The sequence below is a fragment of the Heterodontus francisci genome, chromosome 25, assembly GCF_036365525.1.
Source record: "Heterodontus francisci isolate sHetFra1 chromosome 25, sHetFra1.hap1, whole genome shotgun sequence".
Classification (NCBI taxonomy): Eukaryota; Metazoa; Chordata; class Chondrichthyes; order Heterodontiformes; family Heterodontidae; genus Heterodontus; species Heterodontus francisci.
The window spans coordinates 32,807,228-32,829,045 of record NC_090395.1 but is presented as its reverse complement, the minus strand read 5'-3'; the positions used below and the strand labels follow the sequence as shown (position 1 = coordinate 32,829,045).

The 21,818-nt window shown below is 44.9% G+C and overlaps 1 protein-coding gene across 2 annotated transcripts; it reads right to left on the bottom strand.

The window, feature by feature from the left end:
• Positions 1–825: 825 nt before the first annotated feature.
• On the bottom strand, positions 826–18,809 carry LOC137384074 (hydra actinoporin-like toxin 5). Of its 2 annotated transcripts, XM_068057650.1 has the most exons (4): positions 18,689–18,809; positions 18,409–18,545; positions 10,889–10,975; positions 826–1,755 (listed from the first exon to the last, which is right to left on the bottom strand). In XM_068057650.1, exons 3-4 carry the CDS (start codon positions 10,972–10,974, stop codon positions 1,347–1,349), a joined length of 495 nt encoding a protein of 164 aa, XP_067913751.1. In that variant the 5' UTR covers position 10,975; positions 18,409–18,545; positions 18,689–18,809; the 3' UTR covers positions 826–1,346. The 2 variants fall into 2 exon arrangements, with proteins under 2 accessions (XP_067913751.1, XP_067913750.1); XM_068057649.1 differs by lacking the exon at positions 18,409–18,545.
• Positions 18,810–21,818: the final 3,009 nt, after the last annotated feature.

The following is a 21,818-nucleotide window of genomic DNA, read 5'->3' as shown; positions in this document are numbered from 1 at the left end:
AGAGACATGACTTTTGTTTACCTTGTTCTCAAAAGTAAATTGTGGATGTGATGATGTCATTGCTGATTGATGTCGCCATTCGTGTGTTGTGAGTGCCCACTTACCTCATAGATCTTTTATTTTTATTTTATTTAGAGATACAGCACTGAAACAGGCCCTTCTGCCTACCGAGTCTGTGCTGACCATCAACCACCCATTTATACTAATCCTACACTAATTCCATATTCCTACCACATCCCCACCTGTCCCTATATTTCCCTACCACCTACCTATACTAGGGGCAATTTATAATGGCCAATTTACATATCAACCTGCAAGTCTTTGGCTGTGGGAGGAAACCGGAGCACCCGGCGAAAACCCACGCAGACACAGGGAGAACTTGCAAGCTCCACACAGGCAGTACCCAGAACTGAACCCGGATCACTGGAGCTGTGAGGCTGCGGTGCTAACCACTGCACCGCCCAGTGAAAAGATGTGCTGCTATTAGAGACAGTCTAGACTCTTCTGGTGGTGACACAAAGACTCCCAAACATTATGCAGCATGGCAGGCAGTCTTTAGTCATTTGACAACAGTGAAGATCCTTGGTTGTGGAAATAGAGTGAATCTAAAAGCAAAGGCTGCATGTTTTATTTATAATGGATTATTAAGATAAATACATTTTTGGTTTTAATTTCTTATGTGTTGTCACGAACATTCTTTTTGCACACTTCAACCAGGGGGAAGCTATTTAAAGACCCAGCAGGTACAGAAATGCGAACACCAGAATTCATTTGTAAAATAGGATTCTTATACATTGCAGTAATGGCAACAGACTCACTGGAATATTTACTGATATTCAAATATTTATTTGTCCTCTTTTCTCTAAATGCCTGGTGCTGTGGCAGTACACGTTTATACAGCAGAGTCAGGATCAACCCATGATTACATATTAAAACATAAGAGTGATATAAAACACATGAACAAGCTGAGTCAGATCTACACTCCAGTAAAATGATTACAGGGTTTTCATTCAGATAATTCACACAATCAGTAAACTCTTTCAATATTCGAAAACCTTCCTTTAATTGATCGGCATTGCTCTCTGCAAACTTTATGGGTCCATGTAAATGTTTCAAACTGAAGAAAAAAGAAAATTAACTGACTTCACACTGATGCTTCTTAATTCAGGATTTGCAATAGCTGAATATATTCTACTGCCTTACAATATTGTCTAGATCAAATAAAAATTTATAAATTGTAAGTGTGTGTGTGGAAGTTTCATTAATGCTGCAGAGTGTCATCAAATCAGAAGAAAGCTCGCAACAAATGAATTGCTGAAGAATCCAGTTCAGTCTTTACCAGCCTGCTAAACATCTCTGATATCTATGTCAATGATGCAATTCTCCATTTTTTCCGTGATGGCTGAAACAACTACATTCCCTCCACGAACAAAAATCTTTCCAGTTCCTGAGTCCAGTTCCACTTTATCGAAGGATTCTGATGGTGCCAGATCGTAATACATCTTGTCGTACAGATTTCCATCTGTTGGTTCAGGTTCATAAGGGATGTATAAAGCTAAAACTGTTCGGTACAGGTTGTAATCATAGGGGTTGGAGAACAGCAGTGAGAACTGGGTACGACCAAATGCATAGGTCAGCACCCCAACACTACCGCGAGCTGTACCTGAGGTCCTAACAAACAGAGCATCTCCCTTCTTTCCAGGGTTGATCAAGGGTGTTGGCGAACTGTGTATATAACCACTGTAAATATAAGTCCTATAAAAAAACATATTACAGGTACAGCATTAAGGAAGGATTTATCCCAAGCTCTGTAATCCTGCTCTTACGATTCCGGCCTGAGAAAGATTAATCGCGAAAGAAAGTCTGAATAGAGGGTCAATAGTACATCAATAATAACCAAAACTGTTGCTAATACCAGCCTGGCAATAACATTGTACAATATAATCCTCAGTGCATTCATATCAAATTACTCTGTCTGCTTTATTTTAAACAATAACATTGCTAAATGAATTCACTGGCAGTCAATTATTACATTTTTGTTGCAAACTCACCATTCTCAACCTGGAAAAACAGGCAGACTGCAGTTGTGGATATCACTTATCCACAGACTATACCCATTCCACAGCCGGTCTGATAGAAGATATAGGGATGTCATTCCCTCATTCCCTTTGTCCCAACGTTGGTGACTGTGCCTTCCGCCATCTCGGCCCTAAGCTCTGAAATTCCCTTCCCAAACTTCTCTGTCTCTCCACCTCTCTCCCCTTCTGTGAGATCTTCCTTAAAACCCACCTCTTTGATTAAGCTTTTAGTTACTGCTTCAGAGTATTTCCTTCATTGGCTACGTGCCAATTTGTGTCTGATTCCATTCCTGTGAAGTTCCTTGGTATGGTTTCTTATATTAAAGGCACCATATAAATGCAATTTGTTGCTGTCAATTTATTGGGTGAGTTGAGGCCAGCTGATTCCAGAGAAACTCAGGAAAAGTTTACAGGATCAAAGACTTTTTCAAAGCACTTTGCAGGATGAAGGTAGAAACCTTGTTTCAAAAAAGCGGAACCACTATAGATCTTAAACTATATTGTCATATATATATATATACTATATGTGTCACGTAAAGTGCAGTGATTGAAACTGCAACAGCTCAACCTGAAGAATTGCAAAAATTGACTTTTCTTTTTAAACAAGTGAAGAATGTGCTATAAATGGCCGCCAAATGTCAAATAAACTGGCTTTGTATATTCAAGCTGTCTACTGTCTGGTACAAACAAAAATATACATTCCAAGCTAAGAGGTGTCAATTGCATCCATCCTTAACTCATCAAGAGATATGGGTTCTTCTGAAACAAAGAAGGCGTGAAGTAGCCATATCCTGGGCCATTGTCAGTCACAACAAAGAGGAAAATCTCTGTCTCCCAACAAAGGCAAAGGTGTGAAACCATTTTTGACCTTAAAAGTAGTTATCTAAAGAGAGAGAGAGAGACCAAGGAAGAAGCATCACCAAAGCTTGTCCAGCTGAGAGCTGGGAGAAAATCCAGCAAGCCAGAAAGGAAGTCACCCTGCTGTGAATTCTACCATTTTCAACCAGTGCAGCAGAGAATTGGAAGTGACCCTGTCTTCAAACTGAACTTTCAACTAACAGAGAATTCTACAAACACCTCAGGCCTGCAACTAAAGAGAACTTGACCTTCAAGGGAATTCAACAGGTTTCCCATGAATCCCGAAACCCTACCTCACTTCAACCCACTTACTTCTTTTCCTTTCTATCTATCGCTTGTCTGCGTGTGTGTGTGCGTGCACACATGTAAATGCATGAGTGGGTGTAGTTGTGACAATTTCAGTATATAACTATATCAAGAAATAATGAATCCTCTGTTTTAAAACTATAAGAAAACCTGTCACTCTCTGTTTATTTGACAAATAAAACACAAAGGGGTTAAATCCTAATAAGAAAAACACTTGTTGCGGTCAGGTGGGAGTTGAACACTGGGAACCACCCACACCTCTCACCATGTGGCCGTAACAATAGCAAATAGCATAGATGTGTTTAAGGGGAATATAGATAAACACATGAGGAAGAAAAGAATAGAAGGATATGCTGATATGGTTAGATGAGGAGGGGTGGAGGAGGCTTGCGTGGAGCAAAAACACCAGCATGGACCAATTAGGCAGACTGGCCTGTTTCTGTGCTGTACATTCTATGTAATGTGACATTCCATAAACGAAAAAGATTTACATTTATATAGCACCTTTCATGACCTCAGGACATCCCAAAACACTTTACAGCCAACAAAATACTTCTGTAATAAAAGCAAAATACTGCGGATGCTGGAAATCTGAAATAAAAACAAGAAATGCTGGAACCACTCAGCAGGTCTGGCAGCATCTGTGAAAAGAGAAGCAGAGTTAACGTTTCGGGTCAGTGACCCTTCTTCGGAATGTAGTGCAGTTGCTGTTGTAAAGTAGAAAACAAAGCAGCCAATTTGTGCACAGCAAGTTCCCACAAACAGCAAACTTGGGGCAACTTACTGCAACAGCACACAGTGTATTTAACAGCTGTTATGACCAGCTGGAAAGGAGTCTAGGACTCCCCTTCTCAGTCTTTTCCTGGTTTGGCCATAACAGGATATAAATGTTAAAAACACAGTGTTTTTAGCTACCCATCAGTGAGTCCTTGTCCACTGCTCTCTAATTGTAATGGCAAAGAAATCAACCAGACATGTTTTCTTATATTAAAACAGCAACGGTTTAAGTTTATTAACCTTATAACTCGAACTCAGTTAAAACTATTAAAAATACCCGACACAACCATGCTAGCAAGCATACGCAATAACCACACATGCAAATAGAGACTGAAAAGGAGAAAGAATCAAATGGGAAAGGTTTGAAGCAATAGCTGGAGTTCAATTATTGGTTTTGGATTCGATGTAAAGTCTTTGATTGAAGTTAAGTCTTGCAGTTCTCATTGTGGCCCAGTGCACGCTTTCAAACTTGTTCTGCTGGTCTTCTGTCTTGAGTTTTAATTACTTCTATGGGTCCCTGGAACTTTGTGTGAGAGAGAGACAGAGAGAGCGAGAGAGAGAGAGAGAGACAGAGAGAGAGGTGCTGTCTCTTCACGTTCACTTGCAGTCTCCTTCCCAACTGTTCTGAGCCAGGCACAGTTCAAAAAAAACCTGGGCCAGCAGGTTAGTCATGTGACTAGTTCCCTGGGTGAATGTACAGGAAAACACACATGCATTTCTCATTCATTCTCATTGATTCAGAAATCCTAAAAATTGTTATAGCCTGTCTTTCCTTGGTAGCCGTGTTGCATTAAACTGCTCTTTTTCCCTTGAGGTGGGTCTGAGATAGCTATGTGATGCCCAAAAGGATTTGAAGTTTCTTCACTATCAGCCTGCAATATATTGGGAATGGGCATCCCGATAAACATGTGATTTTTGGGGAGGTTTGCAGTTTGCACATTTCCATGACTGTCTAGGGTGCCTTTGTTCCTGTTGAGGTCTGCAGAGGGAAGGTTAGATTTAATTTGCCCTGGTTTGGAGTCCTGCTCATGAGAGACAGCAGTCGGTGGATCCACTCTGATCTCTCTTTCAGTGTTTGGATGAGCCATGCTAGGGCTTTTCACTTTAGGGGAGGGTTGGTTCCCTTTTCTCCTGACTGTGAGGGAGAATTCTTTGCTAATCTTCCCTTTGTCCTCTGGGACACTCCTGCTTGCAGGTATTTGTCCAGATTCTACTGCACTCGACTAGGTGAGGCACCACCCTCGCGATTTCTCTGCCCTCTTCAGGACACTCTTTCTCTCTGCAGGTTTCTGTAAATGCTGTTAGTAACTCTGGTGGGGTGCTTCTGGTGTCTGCATTTACATCGGAGGATGTGGAATCTAATTTTTCCAACATTTCGGGGTTGGCTAACTGCACAGTAGGGGTTTCCATTTGGGAATCCTCTCGGATCTCCTTTAACCTGTCCTCTTTGTCCCTTTTTCCCCTTTCCTCTCTAACTTTTTGCCAGCCATGTGCCTGTCTGTCCCTTTTGTTCTTGGCAGGGGTCACTTACAATTCACCAGCCCTCTGCTGCAGGATTTCCTAAAAGCTGATACATGACTTAGGGTTACAGATTTCACTGTCGGTTGGGGTTTCCCCTCAACCTGGCACATGTGGCAACTCCTACAGTACTCCACCACATCTTTGTGGAGTTTTGGCCAATCAAACTGCTGTCTTATGCTGGCTTGGGTTTTTCGTACACCACCATGTACGGTCATTATAATCTCAAGGGCCATTCTTAATATTTCTCTCCGGTACCTCTGCGGCATTACTACTTGGTCAACCACTGTCCTCTTTTTGTCCTCAGTTCTGTCAGGAGAATTCCACTTCCTCAACGGTACATCGTTCTTTAAATAATAGCAATCAGGGACTCCCACTGCTTCAATTTCAGTCTGGGCAGCCTGTGCTAACTCTCTTAGTACTTGGTCAGCTTGCTCAGCCTCAGCTCGGGAAGATTCATTTCATTCATTCCCTGGGTTCTCTAGCTTTCCAAAGAAAGTCTCAGATAGACAGACCTCATTGTCATCTGGCTGCAGTGCCAATTCAGTCTCCTCTGGGAAAGCTAGTTTGATCATGGCCTGATTCGTTTCACATGCAGGGGAACTGCAGGGGAGCATCTCCTGCCACTGCCCTGTCTCTCTGACACGACTGGGGAAGCTACCACCTTCGCCCCACCAGATCATGACCTAGGAGCAGGTCAACTAGGGACAATCCCTACGGCCACCGGTTCCGAAACTACATCGCACTCCAAGTGCACCCGGTGTAAAGGTACAGGCATCCACTGCCCTCCAATACCATTCACCACCATTCTGGTATTTACTGCACTCTCTGGGTGAAAGGTCAGGCCTTTTTCCAGTAAAAGGGATCTAGTGGCCCCTGTGTCCCTGAGAATTACTATGGGCTTGCTTTCCCCACTCGAAGGGTATGGGGTTAGAACAAAGAACAGTACAGCACAGGAACAGGCCATTCGGCCCTCCAAGCCTGCGCCAATCTTGATGCCTGCCTAAACTAAAACTTTCTGCACTTCCGGGGACCGTATCCCTCTATTCCCATCCTATTCACGTATTTGTCAAGAAGCCTCTTAAACGTCGCTATCGTACCTGCTTCCACCACCTCCCTCGGCAGCAAGTTCCAGGCACTCACCACCCTCTGTGTAAAGAACTTGCCTCGCACATCCCCTCTAAACTTTGCCCCTCTCACCTTAAACCTATGTCCCCTAGTAACTGACTCTTCCACCCTGGGAAAAAGCTTCTGACTATCCACTCTGTCCATGCCGCTCATAACTTGTAAACCTCGATCATGTCGCCCCTCCACCTCCGTCGTTCCAGTGAAAACAATCCGAGTTTATCCAACCTCTCCTCATACCTAATGCCCTCCAGACCAGGCAACATCCTGGTAAACCTCTTCTGTACCCTCTCCAAAGCCTCTATGTCCTTCTGGTAGTGTGACGACCAGAATTGCACGTAATATTCTAAGTGTGGCCTAACTAAAGTTCTGTACAGCTGCAGCATGACTTTCCAATTTTTATACTCTATGGCCCGACCGATGAAGGCAAGCATGCCGTATGCCTTCTTGACTACCTTATCCACCTGCGTTGCCACTTTCAGTGACCTGTGGACCTGTACGCCCAGATCTCTCTGCCTGTCAATACTCCTAAGGGTTCTGCCATTTACTGTATACTTCCCACCTGCATTAGACCTTCCAAAATGCATCACCTGATATTTGTCCAGATTAAACTCCATCTGCCATTTCTCCGCCCAAGTCTCCAACCGATCTATATCCTGCTGTATCCTCTGACAATCCTCATCACTATCCGCAACGCCACCAACCTTTGTGTCATCTGCAAACTTATTAATCAGACCAGCTACATTTTCCTCCAAATCATTTATATATACTACAAAGAGCAAAGGTCCCAGCACAAAAACCCTGCGGAACACCACTAGTTACAGCCCTCCATTCAGAAAAGCACCCTTCCACTGCTACCCTCTGTCTTCTATGACCGAGCCAGTTCTGTATCCATCTTGCCAGGGTTACTCTCCCTTTAGACACAAAATCCTGATAACCTTCAGGAATTCTATTAAATTTTATTGCACCTACAGCAGTAGGCTTCCTAAGTCTTACTACTGCTGCAGTTAAAGCCACAGCTTGTTAAGCTGTGCTTTCCATCAGGGTCCTTTCTCCTTCAGTGAGCGGGTGTGCTCTGATTAACCCTACAAGCTTTCCCCATAGTTTCCAGGAGTCAGTTCTTAGATGCTTTATTACAATGGAAGCACACAGGTCTCCGGGTCTCACTCCTACTTAAAGCACCTTCCTTTTGGTGGAGGAGGGGCCCATGTCTCCTGCTTTTGTCTCTCTCCCAGGACTGCTTGGGATTCTATCACCTTCCCACCCTTTGTCCTTTTTGGATTTGTGGAGGTGATTAGGAAAGGTTTTCCCCTGGGGTACTGACTTGTATATTAGAGCAAACTCATCAGCCAGAAACTGCAGCTTGCCTGCCTCTATGAACTTTTTGTTCTTCCACGTGAGTCTTTATAGAGAGGGGGAAAGAGTTTTAAAATTCCTCGAGCAAAATTACCTCTCTGAGATTTTCATAGCTGGGCTGCACTTTAAGAGCCCTCAACCACTGGTCAAAAGCCAGCTCCTTACTTCTCTCAAACTCCAAGTAAGTTTGATCAGCTTGCTTTTTTTATTTTAGAGATACAGCACTGAAACAGGCCCTTCGGCCCGAGTCTGTGCCGACCATTAACCACCCATTTATACTAATCCTACACTAATCCCATATTCCTACCACATCCGTCCCTATATTCCCTACCACCTACCTATACTAGGGGCAATTTCATAATGGCCAATTTACCTATCAACCTGCAAGTCTTTTGGCTTGTGGAAGGAAACCGGAACACCCGGAGGAAACCCAGGCAGACACAGGGAGAACCTGCAAACTCCACACAGGCAGTACCCAGAATTGAACCCGGGTTGCTGGAGCTGTGAGGCTGCGGTGCTAACCACTGCGCCACTGCTTCTTGAGGATTCTAAACTTTTGGCGATAGGCTTTCCAGTACTAGCTCATATGACCCGAGGACAGCATTTTTTGTCAGTTCATAATTTGATGAGCTCTCATCTGGCAACAGGGAATAAGCCTCATGGGCTTTTACTCTTAGCTTACTTTGCAACAACAGAGTCCAAGTCTCAGCCGGCCACTTTAACTGCTTTGCAAGTTTTCAAAAGATACAAAAAATACTTCCACATATCCATCATTGAATTTTGGAATCAACTGGGAAAATTTTATCAATTCAGTGCACAGCTCCGAATTACTATTCTCCATATTGGCCAAACCTTCACTGGGGTAACTCTGTCACCCCCTACTTAATTCAAGCCGCCTCAGCTCTCTTTCCTCACATTCCTTCTGGAAATTCCTTTCTCTTTCTCTCTCCTCTCTCTCTTATTCTTTCTCCTGTCTCTCTCTTTTTCTCTCTCTCTCTTTCCCTGTCTTCTAATTCAGGTTTCCTCTGTCCTAATTATATTTTTGCTAGCAATACCCTGTCAGAGTCTATTTCAAACCCTGTTTCTGATCCTTTAGGTTCGAGGGAAAAATGGTTGGCCACTAGTCTTAGGAGTTCTGATTTCCTAGCCTTGGCACGGACAATGATCCCACACTGCTCAGCCATATTCCTCAACTCTTCCATAGACAGTGCCTTTAACTTATCCCAAGTTACTTCACCCTGGCTTGGGGAGTTACTGGCTTCAGTCACAGACATGTTAGTATTCTAGCGCACACAACCACATCAATTTGACTTCCCACTTCCAATTTCTCGTTTGTCTGTGGCTCCAATCTCAGACGCTAGTCCCAAAATTTCTGTTACGACCAGGTGAGGAAGGGGTCTAGAGGTTCCCTCTCAGCCTTTTCCTGGTTTGGCCATTACAGGGTTTAACTTTTAAAATCGCAGTGCTTTCAGCTACCCCTCAGTGAGTCCTTGCTCACTGCTCCTGAATTGTAATGGCAAAGAAATCAACCAGACAGGTTATCATATATTTAAACAAGCAAGGTTAACCTTAAAACTCAAACTCAGTTAAAACTACTAAAAATACATGATGCGACCATGCTAGCATTTGTGCGTGATAACCACACACACAAATAGGGACAGAAAAGGAGAAAGAATCGAAGAATCAAAGGGGAAAGGTTTGAAGCAATAACTGGAGCTCAATTACTGGTTTTGGATTCGATGTAAAGTCTTTGATTGAAGTTAAGTATTGCAGTTCTCGTTGGGGCCCAGTGCACACTTTCAAACTTGTTTCGCTGGTCTTCTGTCTTGAGGCTTAGTTACGTCTGTGGGTCCCTGGAACTTTGCGTGTGAGAGAGAGAGACAGACAGACAGATATGTGTTTGCTCTTCAAGTTGACTTGCAGTCTCCTTCCCAACTGTTCTGAGCCAGGTAAAATTAGAAAAAAAACTTGGGCCAGCAGGCTAGTCATGTGACTCCTTCCCTGGGTGGAACGGCCTCCCCTGCGAGATTTGTGGATTCCTTCAAGCTTACCAGACATTCTCAGTGGGGGACTGGGGGCGGCAGTGGAATGCTGATTCTCACACATTCATCTGGCTAAGTGAATCAGCGAGGCATTCCCATTGTTTTCTTCATGCAACTTTCTTTTAGAATGCAAACGTGCAGTCATGTTTTCAGCCACTGTCTTTTAATGTGCAGCCATGTTTTCAGCCACTGGTGGGAGGAAACCGGAACACCCGGAGGAAACCCAGTTTAAACAAGTTATTTCAAGTCCAGTAACAGTTCAAAATTAATGTTCCATATGACAAAATTAATACGTCTCATTTTGGCAGATGTGGTTTTCATCACACAGCAAAGTCATCAAGAAAGCTCTGGCTTAGTGTTCTCCTGTGACTTCCTTTATTAAACAATTTTCAATTCATTCTGTTGCATTTTTCTGAGAGTGGCTCAAAACTATAAATAACTGCACATGTACCAAGTGCCTTATCATCTTTCTCCCTAAATTATCCCCGCTCCTTCCTGATAGCGTGAACATTTGCTCGGATATAGCTCCATTGGATCTGGCCCAAGTGGCCCTTTGTTATATGTGAGTCGAGATAGTGAGTGTCAGCAAGGTATTCTACAGTCACATAGCACATGTAGCCCCATCACAGTCACACTCCAGCAATGACACCACTGCAATGCTGGGTCTAACTTTAATATAAAATTACAAGAAACAGTTTGGACATTTGTGAGGTTGATTCCCCCGATTGGGTCTTCCAAGCATGGAGTGGTGCTTTTAGGGAAGACTGGTTGGGAAATCGCAGGCCCCTCATTTGCGTGGAGCACATGGTCACACCTTTGAATACTTACACGGGTGAAGTGAAGAATTGGTTCTCGGTGTTGTTAGTGATTTCAACCTGAACACTTCTGTTAAATTCACCTTGTGGTGCAGCCATTCTGTAAAATTAAGCCAAAAGAGATTCACTCAGCAGAGCAAATTCACACATGCAAACATTGCTTTAGCAGGAAATAAATGGGAATATTTCACTGACATTCTTGTTCTTAGGTTCCTTTGGAATTCAGCAAAGTTTACATGGTTTAATTGGCTGTGATAAGTTACAGGCTGATTACACACACAGCTCTATTGAAAACCCATGCGTTACACAGCACTTGCAGTTACCTACAGCAAGGATCTCAAAACCCTTCAGGATATTGAGAGTTACCAAGAACTCTTTCTGGTACAGGTGGCTTGAACGGGCAAGAAGGATAGGTTAGAGGGAATACTATTAATGGCATGGTTTGTGCTTTTGCAGGATTTGGGGCATTGCTATAGCCAATGAGGGCCTGAGATTCAGAGCCAGCCAACTTGATTCAATTGCCTAAGAGAGGTGCAGAAAGGAGCTATCCATGGTTTCTTCACCAATAATGGGAGTACAGTTGGCACTCGAGAGAGATTTTTTAAAACTCATTCCTGGGATATGGGCAGTGGTGGTGAAGCTGGCATTTATTGCCAATCCGTAGTGACCCTGGAGAAGGTTCTACTGAGCTTTCTTCTTGAACCTTGAAAGATGAGATCAAATGGGCCAAAGGATCTTCATTTAAATCGAATTCGTGGACTCACCAGTTAGAAGGAAATGAAAAAAATATTCTATGGATTTTCTATTTTAAAAGTCACAAGTAGTTCTCGGAGATGCCATCTTTCGGGTGAGATGTTAAACCGAAGACCCATCTGCCCTCTCAGGTGGGCATAAAGGATCCCATGGCATGATTCAAAGAAGAGCAGGAGAGTTCTCCCTGATGTTCTGGCTAATATTTATAGTTCAACCAACATCACTAAAAAATGATTATTTGGTCATAATCGCATTGCTGTTTGTGGACTTGCTGTGTGCAAATTGACCGCCACATTTCTCTACATTACAACAATGACTACACTTCAAAAGTACTTCGTTGGCTGTGAAACACTTTTGTTTGTCCTGAGGCCGTGAAAGAAGTGATTTAAATGCAAGTTAGTTCCTTCTTTTAACTGGGAGTAACTAAGTTTTTTAAAGGGAGTAGCTAAATTAATTTAAAGGCAAGTCATGGCAGGAGAGCTCAGCCCCGTGATATGCTCCTCCTACACTATGTGGAAAATCAGGGACGCTTCCAGTGTCCCTGACAACCATGTGTGCAGGAAATGTATCCATCTGCAGCTACTGACTACCTGCATTATGGAGCTAGAGCTGCGGGTGGATTCACTGTGGAGCATCCGTGATGCGGAGGACGGCGTGGATAGCACGTTTAGAGAGGTGGTCACACCGCAGGTAATGGCAGCACAGGCAGAAAAGGGATGGGTGACCACCAGGCAGAGTAATAGGTGCAGGCAAGTAGTACAGGGGTCCCCTGTGGCAATCCCCCTCTCAAACAGATATACCGCTTTGGATATTGTTGGGGGGGATGACCTCCCTGGGGAAAGCATCAACAGCCAGGTCTGTGGCATCAAGGATGGCTCTGCTGCACAGCAGGGGGGATAAAGGAGTGGAAGAGCTATAGTGATAGGGGATTCTATCGTAAAGGGTACAGATAGGTGCTTCTGCAGCCGCAAATGTGACTCCAGGATGGTATGTTGCCTCCTTGGTGCTAGCATCAAGGATGTCACGGAGCGGCTGCCGGACATTCTGAAGGGGGAGGGTGAGTACCACATTGGTACCAACGACATAGGTAGAAAAAGGGATGAGGTCCTGCAACAAGAATTTAGGGAGCTAGGTAGCAGATTAAATAGCAGCACCTCTAAAGTTGTAATTGCTGGATTACTCCCGGTGCCACGTGCTAGTGAGTATAGAAATAGGAGGATAGAGCTGATGAATGCGTGGCTGAGGACATGGTGCAGTAGGGAGGGCTTTAGTTTCCTGGATCACTGCGTCTGTTTCTGGCAAAGGTGGAACCTGTACAAGGTGGATGGGTTGCACCTGAACCGGAATGGGACAAGCATCCTTGCTGGGAGATTTACTAGTTCTGTTGGGGGGGGTTGAAACTAATTTGGCAGGGGGATGGGATACAAAGTGGAGGTACAGTAGGGGGTAATATAGAACAGAAAGTGAGTCTGCCTGGAAATATAGACCTGGTAAGGCACAAGGGAAAAATGCAAGGTTGGATTGCATCTATTTCAATGCAAGGAGGCTTACTAGTAAGGCAGATGAATTGAGGGCGTTGATTAGCACATGGGATTATGATATTAAACCTATCACAGAGAAATGGTTGAGGGAGGGACAGGACTGGCAGCTCAATATTCCAGGATATAGAATCTTCAGGCGTGACAGGGGAGGGGATAAAAGAGGAAGTGGCATTGCACTGTTGATCAAGGAGTCAATTACTGCAGTAAGGAGGGATGGCATCTTAGAAGGTTCCACAAATTAGGCCATTTGGGTAGAACTTAAAAACAAAAAGGGGGCAATCACTTGGCTGGGTGTCTACTACAGGCCTCCAAACAGTCAGGAAGAGATAGAGGAGCAGATATGTAGGCAAATCTCTGAGAGGTGTGAAAATAATAGGGTAATAATAGTAGGGGATTTCAACTTCCCCAATATTAACTGGGATAGTCTTCATGCAAACAGCTTAAAAGGGGCGGAATTCTTAAAATGCATACAGGAGAGCTTTTTGAGCCAGTATGTAGAAAGTCCTACAAGGGAAGGGGCAGTACTGGACCTAATCCTAGGGAATGAAGCTGGACAAGAGGTAGAAATGACAGTGGGGAAGCATTTCGGGGATAGTGACCATAACTCTGTAAGATTTAAGGTAGTTATGGAAAAGGACAAAGACGGACCTGAAATAAAGGTACTGAATTGGGGGAAGGCCGATTTCAATATGATAAAACAGGATCTGGCCAAAGTGGACTGGGAGCAGCTACTTGAAGGAAAGTCTACATCACATCAGTGGGAGTCATTCAAAGAGGAAATAGTGAGAGTCCAGAGCCAACATGTACCCGTTAAGGTGAAGGGTAGGACCAATAGGTCCAGGGAACCCTGGATGTCAAGGGATATAGAGCATTGGATCAGTAAAAAAAAGGAGGCTTAAGGCAGATCCCAAGCGCTGAAAACAGCGGAGGCACTAGAGTATAGAAAGTGTACGGTGGCACTTAAAAAAGTAATTAGGAGAGCGAAGAGGGGGCATGAAACAACACTGGCGGGCAAGATAAAGGAAAACCCCAAGGCAGTTTATAAGTATATTAAGGGTAAAAGGATAACCAGGGAAAGAGTAGGGCCCATTAGGGACCAAAGTGGCAATCTTTGTGTGGAGCCGGAGGACATAGGTGAGGTTTTAAATGATTACTTTTCATCGGTGTTCACTATGGAGAAGGACGATGTAGGTATAGAGATCAGGGAGGGGGATTGTATTATACTTGAACATATTAGCATTGAAAGGGAGTAAATTTTAGTTGTCTTAGTGGGCTTAAAAGTGGATAAATCCTCAGGCCCAGATGAGATATATCCAGGCTGTTATGTGAGGCAAGGGAGGAGATAGCAGGGGCTTTGACACAAATTTTCAAATCCTCTCTGGCCACAGGAGAGGTACCAGAGGATTGGAGGACAGTGAATGTGGTACCATTATTCAAGAAGGGTAGTAGGGATAAACCAGGTAATTACAGGCTAACATCAGTGGTTGGGAAAATATTGGAAAAAACTCTGAGGGACAGGATTAATCTCCACTTGGAGAGGTAGGGATTAATCAGGGATAGTCAGCATGGCTTTGTCAGGGGGAGATCGTGTCTAACTAACTTGATTGAATTTTTCGAGGAGATGACCAGATGTGTAGATGAGGGTAAAGCAGTAGATGTAGTATACATGGATTTCAGTGAGACTATTGATAAGGTCCCACATGGGAGATTGGTTAAGAAGGTAAGAGCCCAAGGGATCCAGGGCAATTTGGCAAATTGGATCCAAAATTGGCTTAGTGGCAGGAGGCAGAGAGTGATAGTCGAGGGTTGTTTTTGCGAGTGGAAGCCTGTGACCAATGGTGTACCACAGGGATTTGGTGCTGGGACCCTTGCTGTTTGTAGTGTATATTAATGATTCAGACGTGAATATAGGAGGTATGATCAGTAAGTTCGCAGTGACACGAAAATTGGTGGTGTTGTAAATAGTGAGGAGGAAATCCTTAGATTACAGGGAGATATAGATGGGCTGGTAAAATGGGCGGAGCTGTGGCAAATGGAATTTAATCCTGAAAAGTGTGAGCTAATGCGTTTTGGGAGGACTAACAAGGCAAGGCAATACACAATGGATGGTAGGACCCTAGCATGTACAGAAAGTCAGAGGGACCTTGGTGTACTTGTCCATAGATCACTGAAGGCAGCAGCACAGGTGGATGTGGTTAGGAAAGCATATGGGATACTTGCCTTTATTAGCCGAGGCACAGAATATAAGAGCAGGGAGGTTATGATGGAGCTGTATAAAACGCTACTTAGGCCACAGCTGGAGTACTGTGTACAGTTCTGGGCACCACACTATAGGAAGGATGTGATTGAACTGGAGAGGGTGCAGAGGAGATTCACCAGGATGTTGTCTGGGCTGGAGCATTTCAGCTATGAAGAGAGACTGAAAAGGCTAGGGTTGTTTTCCTCGGAGCAGAGAAGGCTGAGGGGGGACATGATTGAGGTGTACAAGATTATGAGGGGCATTGATAGGATAGACAGGAGGAAACTTTTTCCCTTAGTGGAGGGGTCAAGAACCAGGGAGCATAGATTTAGGGTAAGGGGCAGGAGGTTTAGGGGAGATTTGAGGAAACATTTTTTCACCCAGAGGGTGGTTGGAATCTGGAACGCACTGCCTGATGAGATGGTGGAGGCAGGAACCCTCACAACATTTAAGAAGTATTCAGATGAGCACTTGAAATGCCATAACATTCAGGGCTACTGGCCAAGTGCTGGAAAATGGGATTAGAATAGATAGGTGCTTGATGGCAGCATGGACACGAGGGGCCGAAGGGCCTGTTTCTGTGCTGTAAAACTCTATAACTCTATGGGGTAAAGAGAAGGGACAGGTTTGATAGTCAGGAACCCCCAAAATTGTGAACAGGACTCTGAATTTCAAGCAGAACACAAAAGCATATTACCAAACAAAGTTAATTGAGCAAAATATCTTTCTAGTTTGCCAAGATATTCTGCTTGTACCCTAATTGGCCATATGCCAGGATTACAACACACTGTGAAGGTGCTAAATTGAGGGAAGGCTAATTATCACAATATTAGGCAGGAACTGAAGAATTTAGATTGGGGGCGGCTGTTTGAGGGTAAATCAACATCTGACATGTGGGAGTCTTTCAAATGTCAGTTGATTAGAATCCAGGACCAGCATGTTCCTGAGGAAGAAGGATAAGTTTGGCAAGTTTCGGGAACCTTGGATAATGTGGGATATTGTGAGCCTAGTCAAAAAGAAAAAGGAAGCATTCATAAGGGCTGGAAGGCTAGGAACAGATGAATCCCTTGAGGAATATAAAGGAACATAAGCAAGGAGTCAGGAGGGCTAAAAGGGGTCATGAAAAGTCATTGGCAAACAGGATTAAGGATAATCCCAAGGCTTTTTATGCATATATAAAGAGCAAGAGGGTAACTAGGGAAAGGGTTGGCCCGCTCAAGGACAGAGAAGGGAATCTATGTGTGGAGCCAGAGGAAATGGGCGAGGTACTAAATAAGTACTTTGCATCAGTATTCACCAAAGAGAAGGACTTGGTGGATGATGAGCCGAGGGAAGGGAGTGTCGATAGTCTCAGTCATCTCATTATCAAAAAGGAGGAGGTGTTGGGTGTCTTGCAAAGCATTAAGGTAGATAAGTCCCCAGGGCCTGATGGGATCTACCCCAGAATACTAAGGGAGGCAAGGGAAGAAATTACTGGGGCCTTGACAGAAATCTTTGCATCCTCACTGGCTACAGGCGAGGTCCCAGAGGACTGGAGAATAGCCAATATTGTTCCTTTGTTTAAGAAGGGTAGCAGGAATCCAGGAAATTATAGGCCGGTGGTAGGGAAATTATTAGAGAGGATTCTTCGGGACAAGATCTACTCCGATTTGGAAATAAACGAACTTATTAGCGAGAGGCAGCATGGTTTTGTGAAGGGGAGGTCGTGTCTCACTAATTTGATTGAGTTTTTTGAGGAAGTGACAAAGACGATTGATGAAGGAAGGGCAGTGGATATTATCTATATGAACTTTAGTAAAGCCTTTGACAAGGTCCCTCAGGGCAGACTGGTACAAAAGGTGAAGTCACATGGGATCAGAGGTGAGCTGGCAAGATGGATACAGAATTGGCTCAGTCATAGAAGACAGAGGGTAGCAGTGGAAGGGTGCTTTTCTGAATGGAGGGATGTGACTAGTGGTGTTCCGCAGGGATCAGTGCTGGGACCTTTGCTCTTTGTAGTATATATAAATGATTTGGAGGAAAATGTAGCTGGTCTGATTAGTAAGTTTGCGGACGACACAAAGATTGGTGGAGTTGCGGATAGTGATGAGGATTGTCAGAGGATACAGCAGGATATAGATCGGTTGGAGACTTGGGTGGAGAAATGGCAGATGGAGTTTAATCCGGACAAATGTGAGGTAATGCATCTTGAAAGATCTAATGCAGGCGGGAAGTATACAGTAAATGGCAGAACCCTCAGGAGTATTCACAGGCAGAGAGATCTGGGCGTACAGGTCCACAGGTCACTGAAAGTGGCAACGCAGGTGGATAAGGTAGTCAAGAAGGCATACAGCATGCTTGCCTTCATCGGTCGGGGCATAGAGTATAAAAATTGGCAAGTTATGCTGCAGCTGTACAGAACTTTAGTTAGGCCACACTTAGAATATTGCGTGCAATTCTGGTCGCCACACTACCAGAAAGACGTGGAGGCTTTGGAGAGGGTACAGAAGAGGTTTACCAGGATGTTGCCTGGTCTGCAGGGCATTAGCTATGAGGAGAGGTTGGATAAACTCAATTTGTTCACTGGAACAACGGAGGTGGAGGGGCGACATGATAGAGGTTTACAAAGTTATGAGCGGCATGGACAGAGTGGATAGTCAGAAGCTTTTTCCCAGGGTGGAAGAGTCAGTTATTAGGGGACGTAGGTTTAAGGTGAGAGGGCAAAGTTTAGAGGGGATGTGCGAGGCAAGTTCTTTACACAGAGGGTGGTGAGTGCCTGGAACTTGCTGCCGGAGGAGGTGATGGAAGCAGGTACCAAAGAGACGTTTAAGAGGCATCTTGACAAATACATGAATAGGATGGGAATGGAGGGATCCGGTACCCGGAAGTGCAGAAGGTTTTAGTTTAGGCAGGCATCAAGATCGGCGCAGGCTTGGAGGGCCGAATGGCCTGTTCCTGTGCTGTTCTTTGTTCTTTGTAAATAGCTTTATTTCACATTGGTTTGAACAACAGTGTCCTGACCTGCAGCTTGTCGTGAATGTCAAAGAGCCCAACCGTTCACTTAATGCCGGGTCACTTTCTGGTCGAGAGTCGCTACTTCATTTGGGACTGAGTTAGCTTTGCGAGGCGGCCCTGTTTCATGAGAATAGAGGGCACATCTGCAGAGAACCAATGTAAAAGTGGCATTGTGAAACAGTGAAGCGAACTGCACCATAAACAAGAGAAAACACAATGGGAGGAAAGCGCTACACTGAGTTTTTAAAACAACAGCAGAGGATAGTGACAGACAAAAAAGACTCACTTTAGTCTGGCTGGAAAATCAATTTGAAGGCAGACTGTCAAATCACTGCAGTGTTGCAAATCTCCAAAATGCTCACGTCTTCAGATATTCGTCGTTAGCTGCTTCCACACCCCTTTTGCAATTGCTGCGACCCCCACCCGCCCCACTACACCATTGCATTTGACACGCCCCCTTCGCACTTACATAACGTTTTCGAATTTTCAGATGCTTTTTGCAGCACCACACTAAGTTCAGACAGTTAACATAAGATTGCACCAAGTTTACATGTAACAAACTCAACCTGAACAGAGATTTATTGTACCAACATTTTACTAAAAGGGCACCAGACTATCACGACATGGTTGATTATTTTTTTCATAACGGCAGAGGAAGCTGGATAAATACATGAAGGAGGAAATAGGGAGGAGGCTCGTGAAATGGCCTGTTTCTGTGCTGTAAAATTCTGTGAACCTTTCTAATTCATCAACAAGTCAGTCTTATTTTCAATAGAAAACTAATCAGACTATCATAGCTTCATAGGGTTGAATGTTGTAGTTGGAACATGGTGGCTGTTCCCCATGGAACCCATGTCGCTGTGCCCCTGTGTAGGCCATTTTATATATTGACAGTGGCCATCGCGCCCCCCCCCCCCCCAATCAAAGGGCGGGGGGGTGGGCAGACGCCCTCGGCGACGCTGTTCGCGGTATCACCTGTTGAAGGAGCAGGTGCTGGTGCCATTTTTAAAAGGCTGCCAGCCCTGCAGACAGTTCAACACAGTGCAGAGTTGCCCCTTTCCCCCCCCCCCCCTCTCCCTTCCCTATAAACAAAGTGCAGAATTGCCCCCTAGCCCACCTCAGTGGATCCATCTTTCCCTGGACAGGAAAGTGAAGGCGCGTGGGTGCCGCACATCGCGCTGAAGATCGGGAACTGAAGATACGATTGGTGCGGATTAGATTTTAATCGATGCAAACATGGAATTTAAATATGCAAACTCAGGTCCCATTGCAGACTGGCGGAGGGGCCGCCACGGAGCTTCCACGCTGCTGGGAAGAACTGGCCCGGCAATCCCGGCGTCAGGTTCCGTGGCGGGCCACTGCCGCTCCGATTCTGCCACGAAACCCAAAGTCAGGCTGGGAACGAAATCCAGCCCATAAAGTCATTATGGCACAGAAGGAGTCCATTTGGCCCATCGCGTCCATGCTGGCTCTCTACAGAGAGAGCTAGTCCCATTTCCCCACCACGACCCATAATTCTACAAGTTTATTTCCCTCCAGTGCCTATCCAATTTCCTTTTGAAATGATTGATTGTCTCCGCCTCCACCACCCTCATAGACAGTGAGTTCCAGTTCATTATCACTCGTTGCGTAAAACAGCTGTTCCAAAATAATAGTCTACACATGTGTAAAATGTAATGACTGAGCCTCTCTGAGATTAGAAAGTGTAGATGTACAAAGGGACCTGGGTGTCCTTGTCTATCTTGACTCTGTCTTTTCTCCACTGGTCCAGTATCTTCCCACCTACATCCGTGACTCTTCTGCTGCCCTACGTCATTTTGACAATTTCCAGTTTCCTCCTCTTCACTATGGACGTCCAATCTCTCTACACCTCCATCCCCCACCAGGACGGTTTGAGGGTTCTCCGCTTCTTCCTTGAGCAGAGGCCCAACCAGTCCCCATCCACCACCACCCTCCTCCACCTGTCTGAACTTGTTCTCACATTGAACAACTTCTCCTTCAACCCCACTCACTTCCTTCAAGTAAAAGGTGTTGCTATGGGTACCCGCATGGGTCCTAGTTATGCCTGTCTTTTTGTGGGATATATCGAACATCCAGTCCTACTCAGGCCCCCTCCCCCAACTCTTTTTCCGTACATTGATGACTGGATCGGTGCCGTTTCCTGCTCCTGCACCGAACTGGAAAATTTTATCAACTTTGTTTCTAATTTCCACCCTTCTCTCACCTTTACATAGTCCATCTCCGACACTTCCCTTTCCTTCCTCGACTTCTCTATCTCCATCTCTGGCGATAGGTTGTCTACTAATATCCATTATAAGCCCACCGACTCCCACAGCTACCTCGACTACACTTCTTCACACCCTGCCTCCTGTAAGGACTCCATTCCATTCTCCCAGTTTCTCCATCTCTGACGCATCTGCTCTGATGATGCTACCTTCCATAACAACGCTTCTGATATGTCTTCCTTTATCCTCAACCCAGGATTCACCCCATTGTGGTTGACAGGGCCCTCAACCGTGTCCGGCCCATTTCCCGCACCTCTACCCTCACCAGTTCCCCTCCCTCCCAGAACCGCAACAGGGATCCCCTTGTCCTCACTTTCCACCCCATCAGCCTCCATATCCAAAGAATCATCCTCCACTATTTTAATCACCTCCAGCGTGATGCCACTACCAAAGGCACCTTCCCCTCCCTTCCCCTGTCAGCATTCTGAAGGGATCGTTCCCTCCGCGACGCCCTGGTTCACTCCTCCATTACCCCCACCACCTCGTCCCCTTCCCATGGTACCTTCCCCTGCAATCACAGGAGGTGTAATACCTGCCAATTTACCTCCTCTCTCCTCATTGTCCAAGGCCCCAAGCACTCCTTTCAGGTGAAACAGCGATTTACTTGTACTCTTTTCAATGTAGTATACTGTATGTGCTGCTCACAGTGTGGTCTCCTCTACATTGGGGAGACCAAACGCAGGCTGGGTGACTGCTTTGTGGAACACCTCCGCTCAGTCCGAAAGCATGACCCCGAACTTCCATTTGCTTCCCATTTCAACACACCCCCCTGCTCTCATGCTCACATCTCTGTCCTGGGATTGCTGCAGTGTTCCAGTGAACATCAACACAAGCTCGAGGATCAGCATCCCATTTATCAATTAGGCACACTACAGCCTGCCGGACTGAACATTCAGTTCGATTATTTCAGAGCATGACAGGCCCCCTATTTTACTTTTATTTTTAGTTAATTTTTATCCTTTTTATTTTTTGTGTTTATTTTATTTTACTTCGTTCAATTTGTTTCTACTGTGCCTACCCACTGTGTTTTTTTTCATGTTTGTGCTTGTGGCTGTTCAGTTTTCAGTCCATTAACACCCTATCTGTACTAATGCTTTATTTTTCAGCACACCATTAACATATTGTTTGTCT

Bases quoted from the DNA above. Each gene is read 5' to 3' on its own strand.
- LOC137384074 (XM_068057650.1), bottom strand. From the start codon at position 10,974: ATGGCTGCACCACAAGGTGAATTTAACAGAAGTGTTCAGGTTGAAATC. The intron at 1,756-10,888 runs GTAAGTATTCAA...GTTTTTTTATAG, and splicing joins CAATTCTTCACTTCACCCGT to GACTTATATTTACAGTGGTT.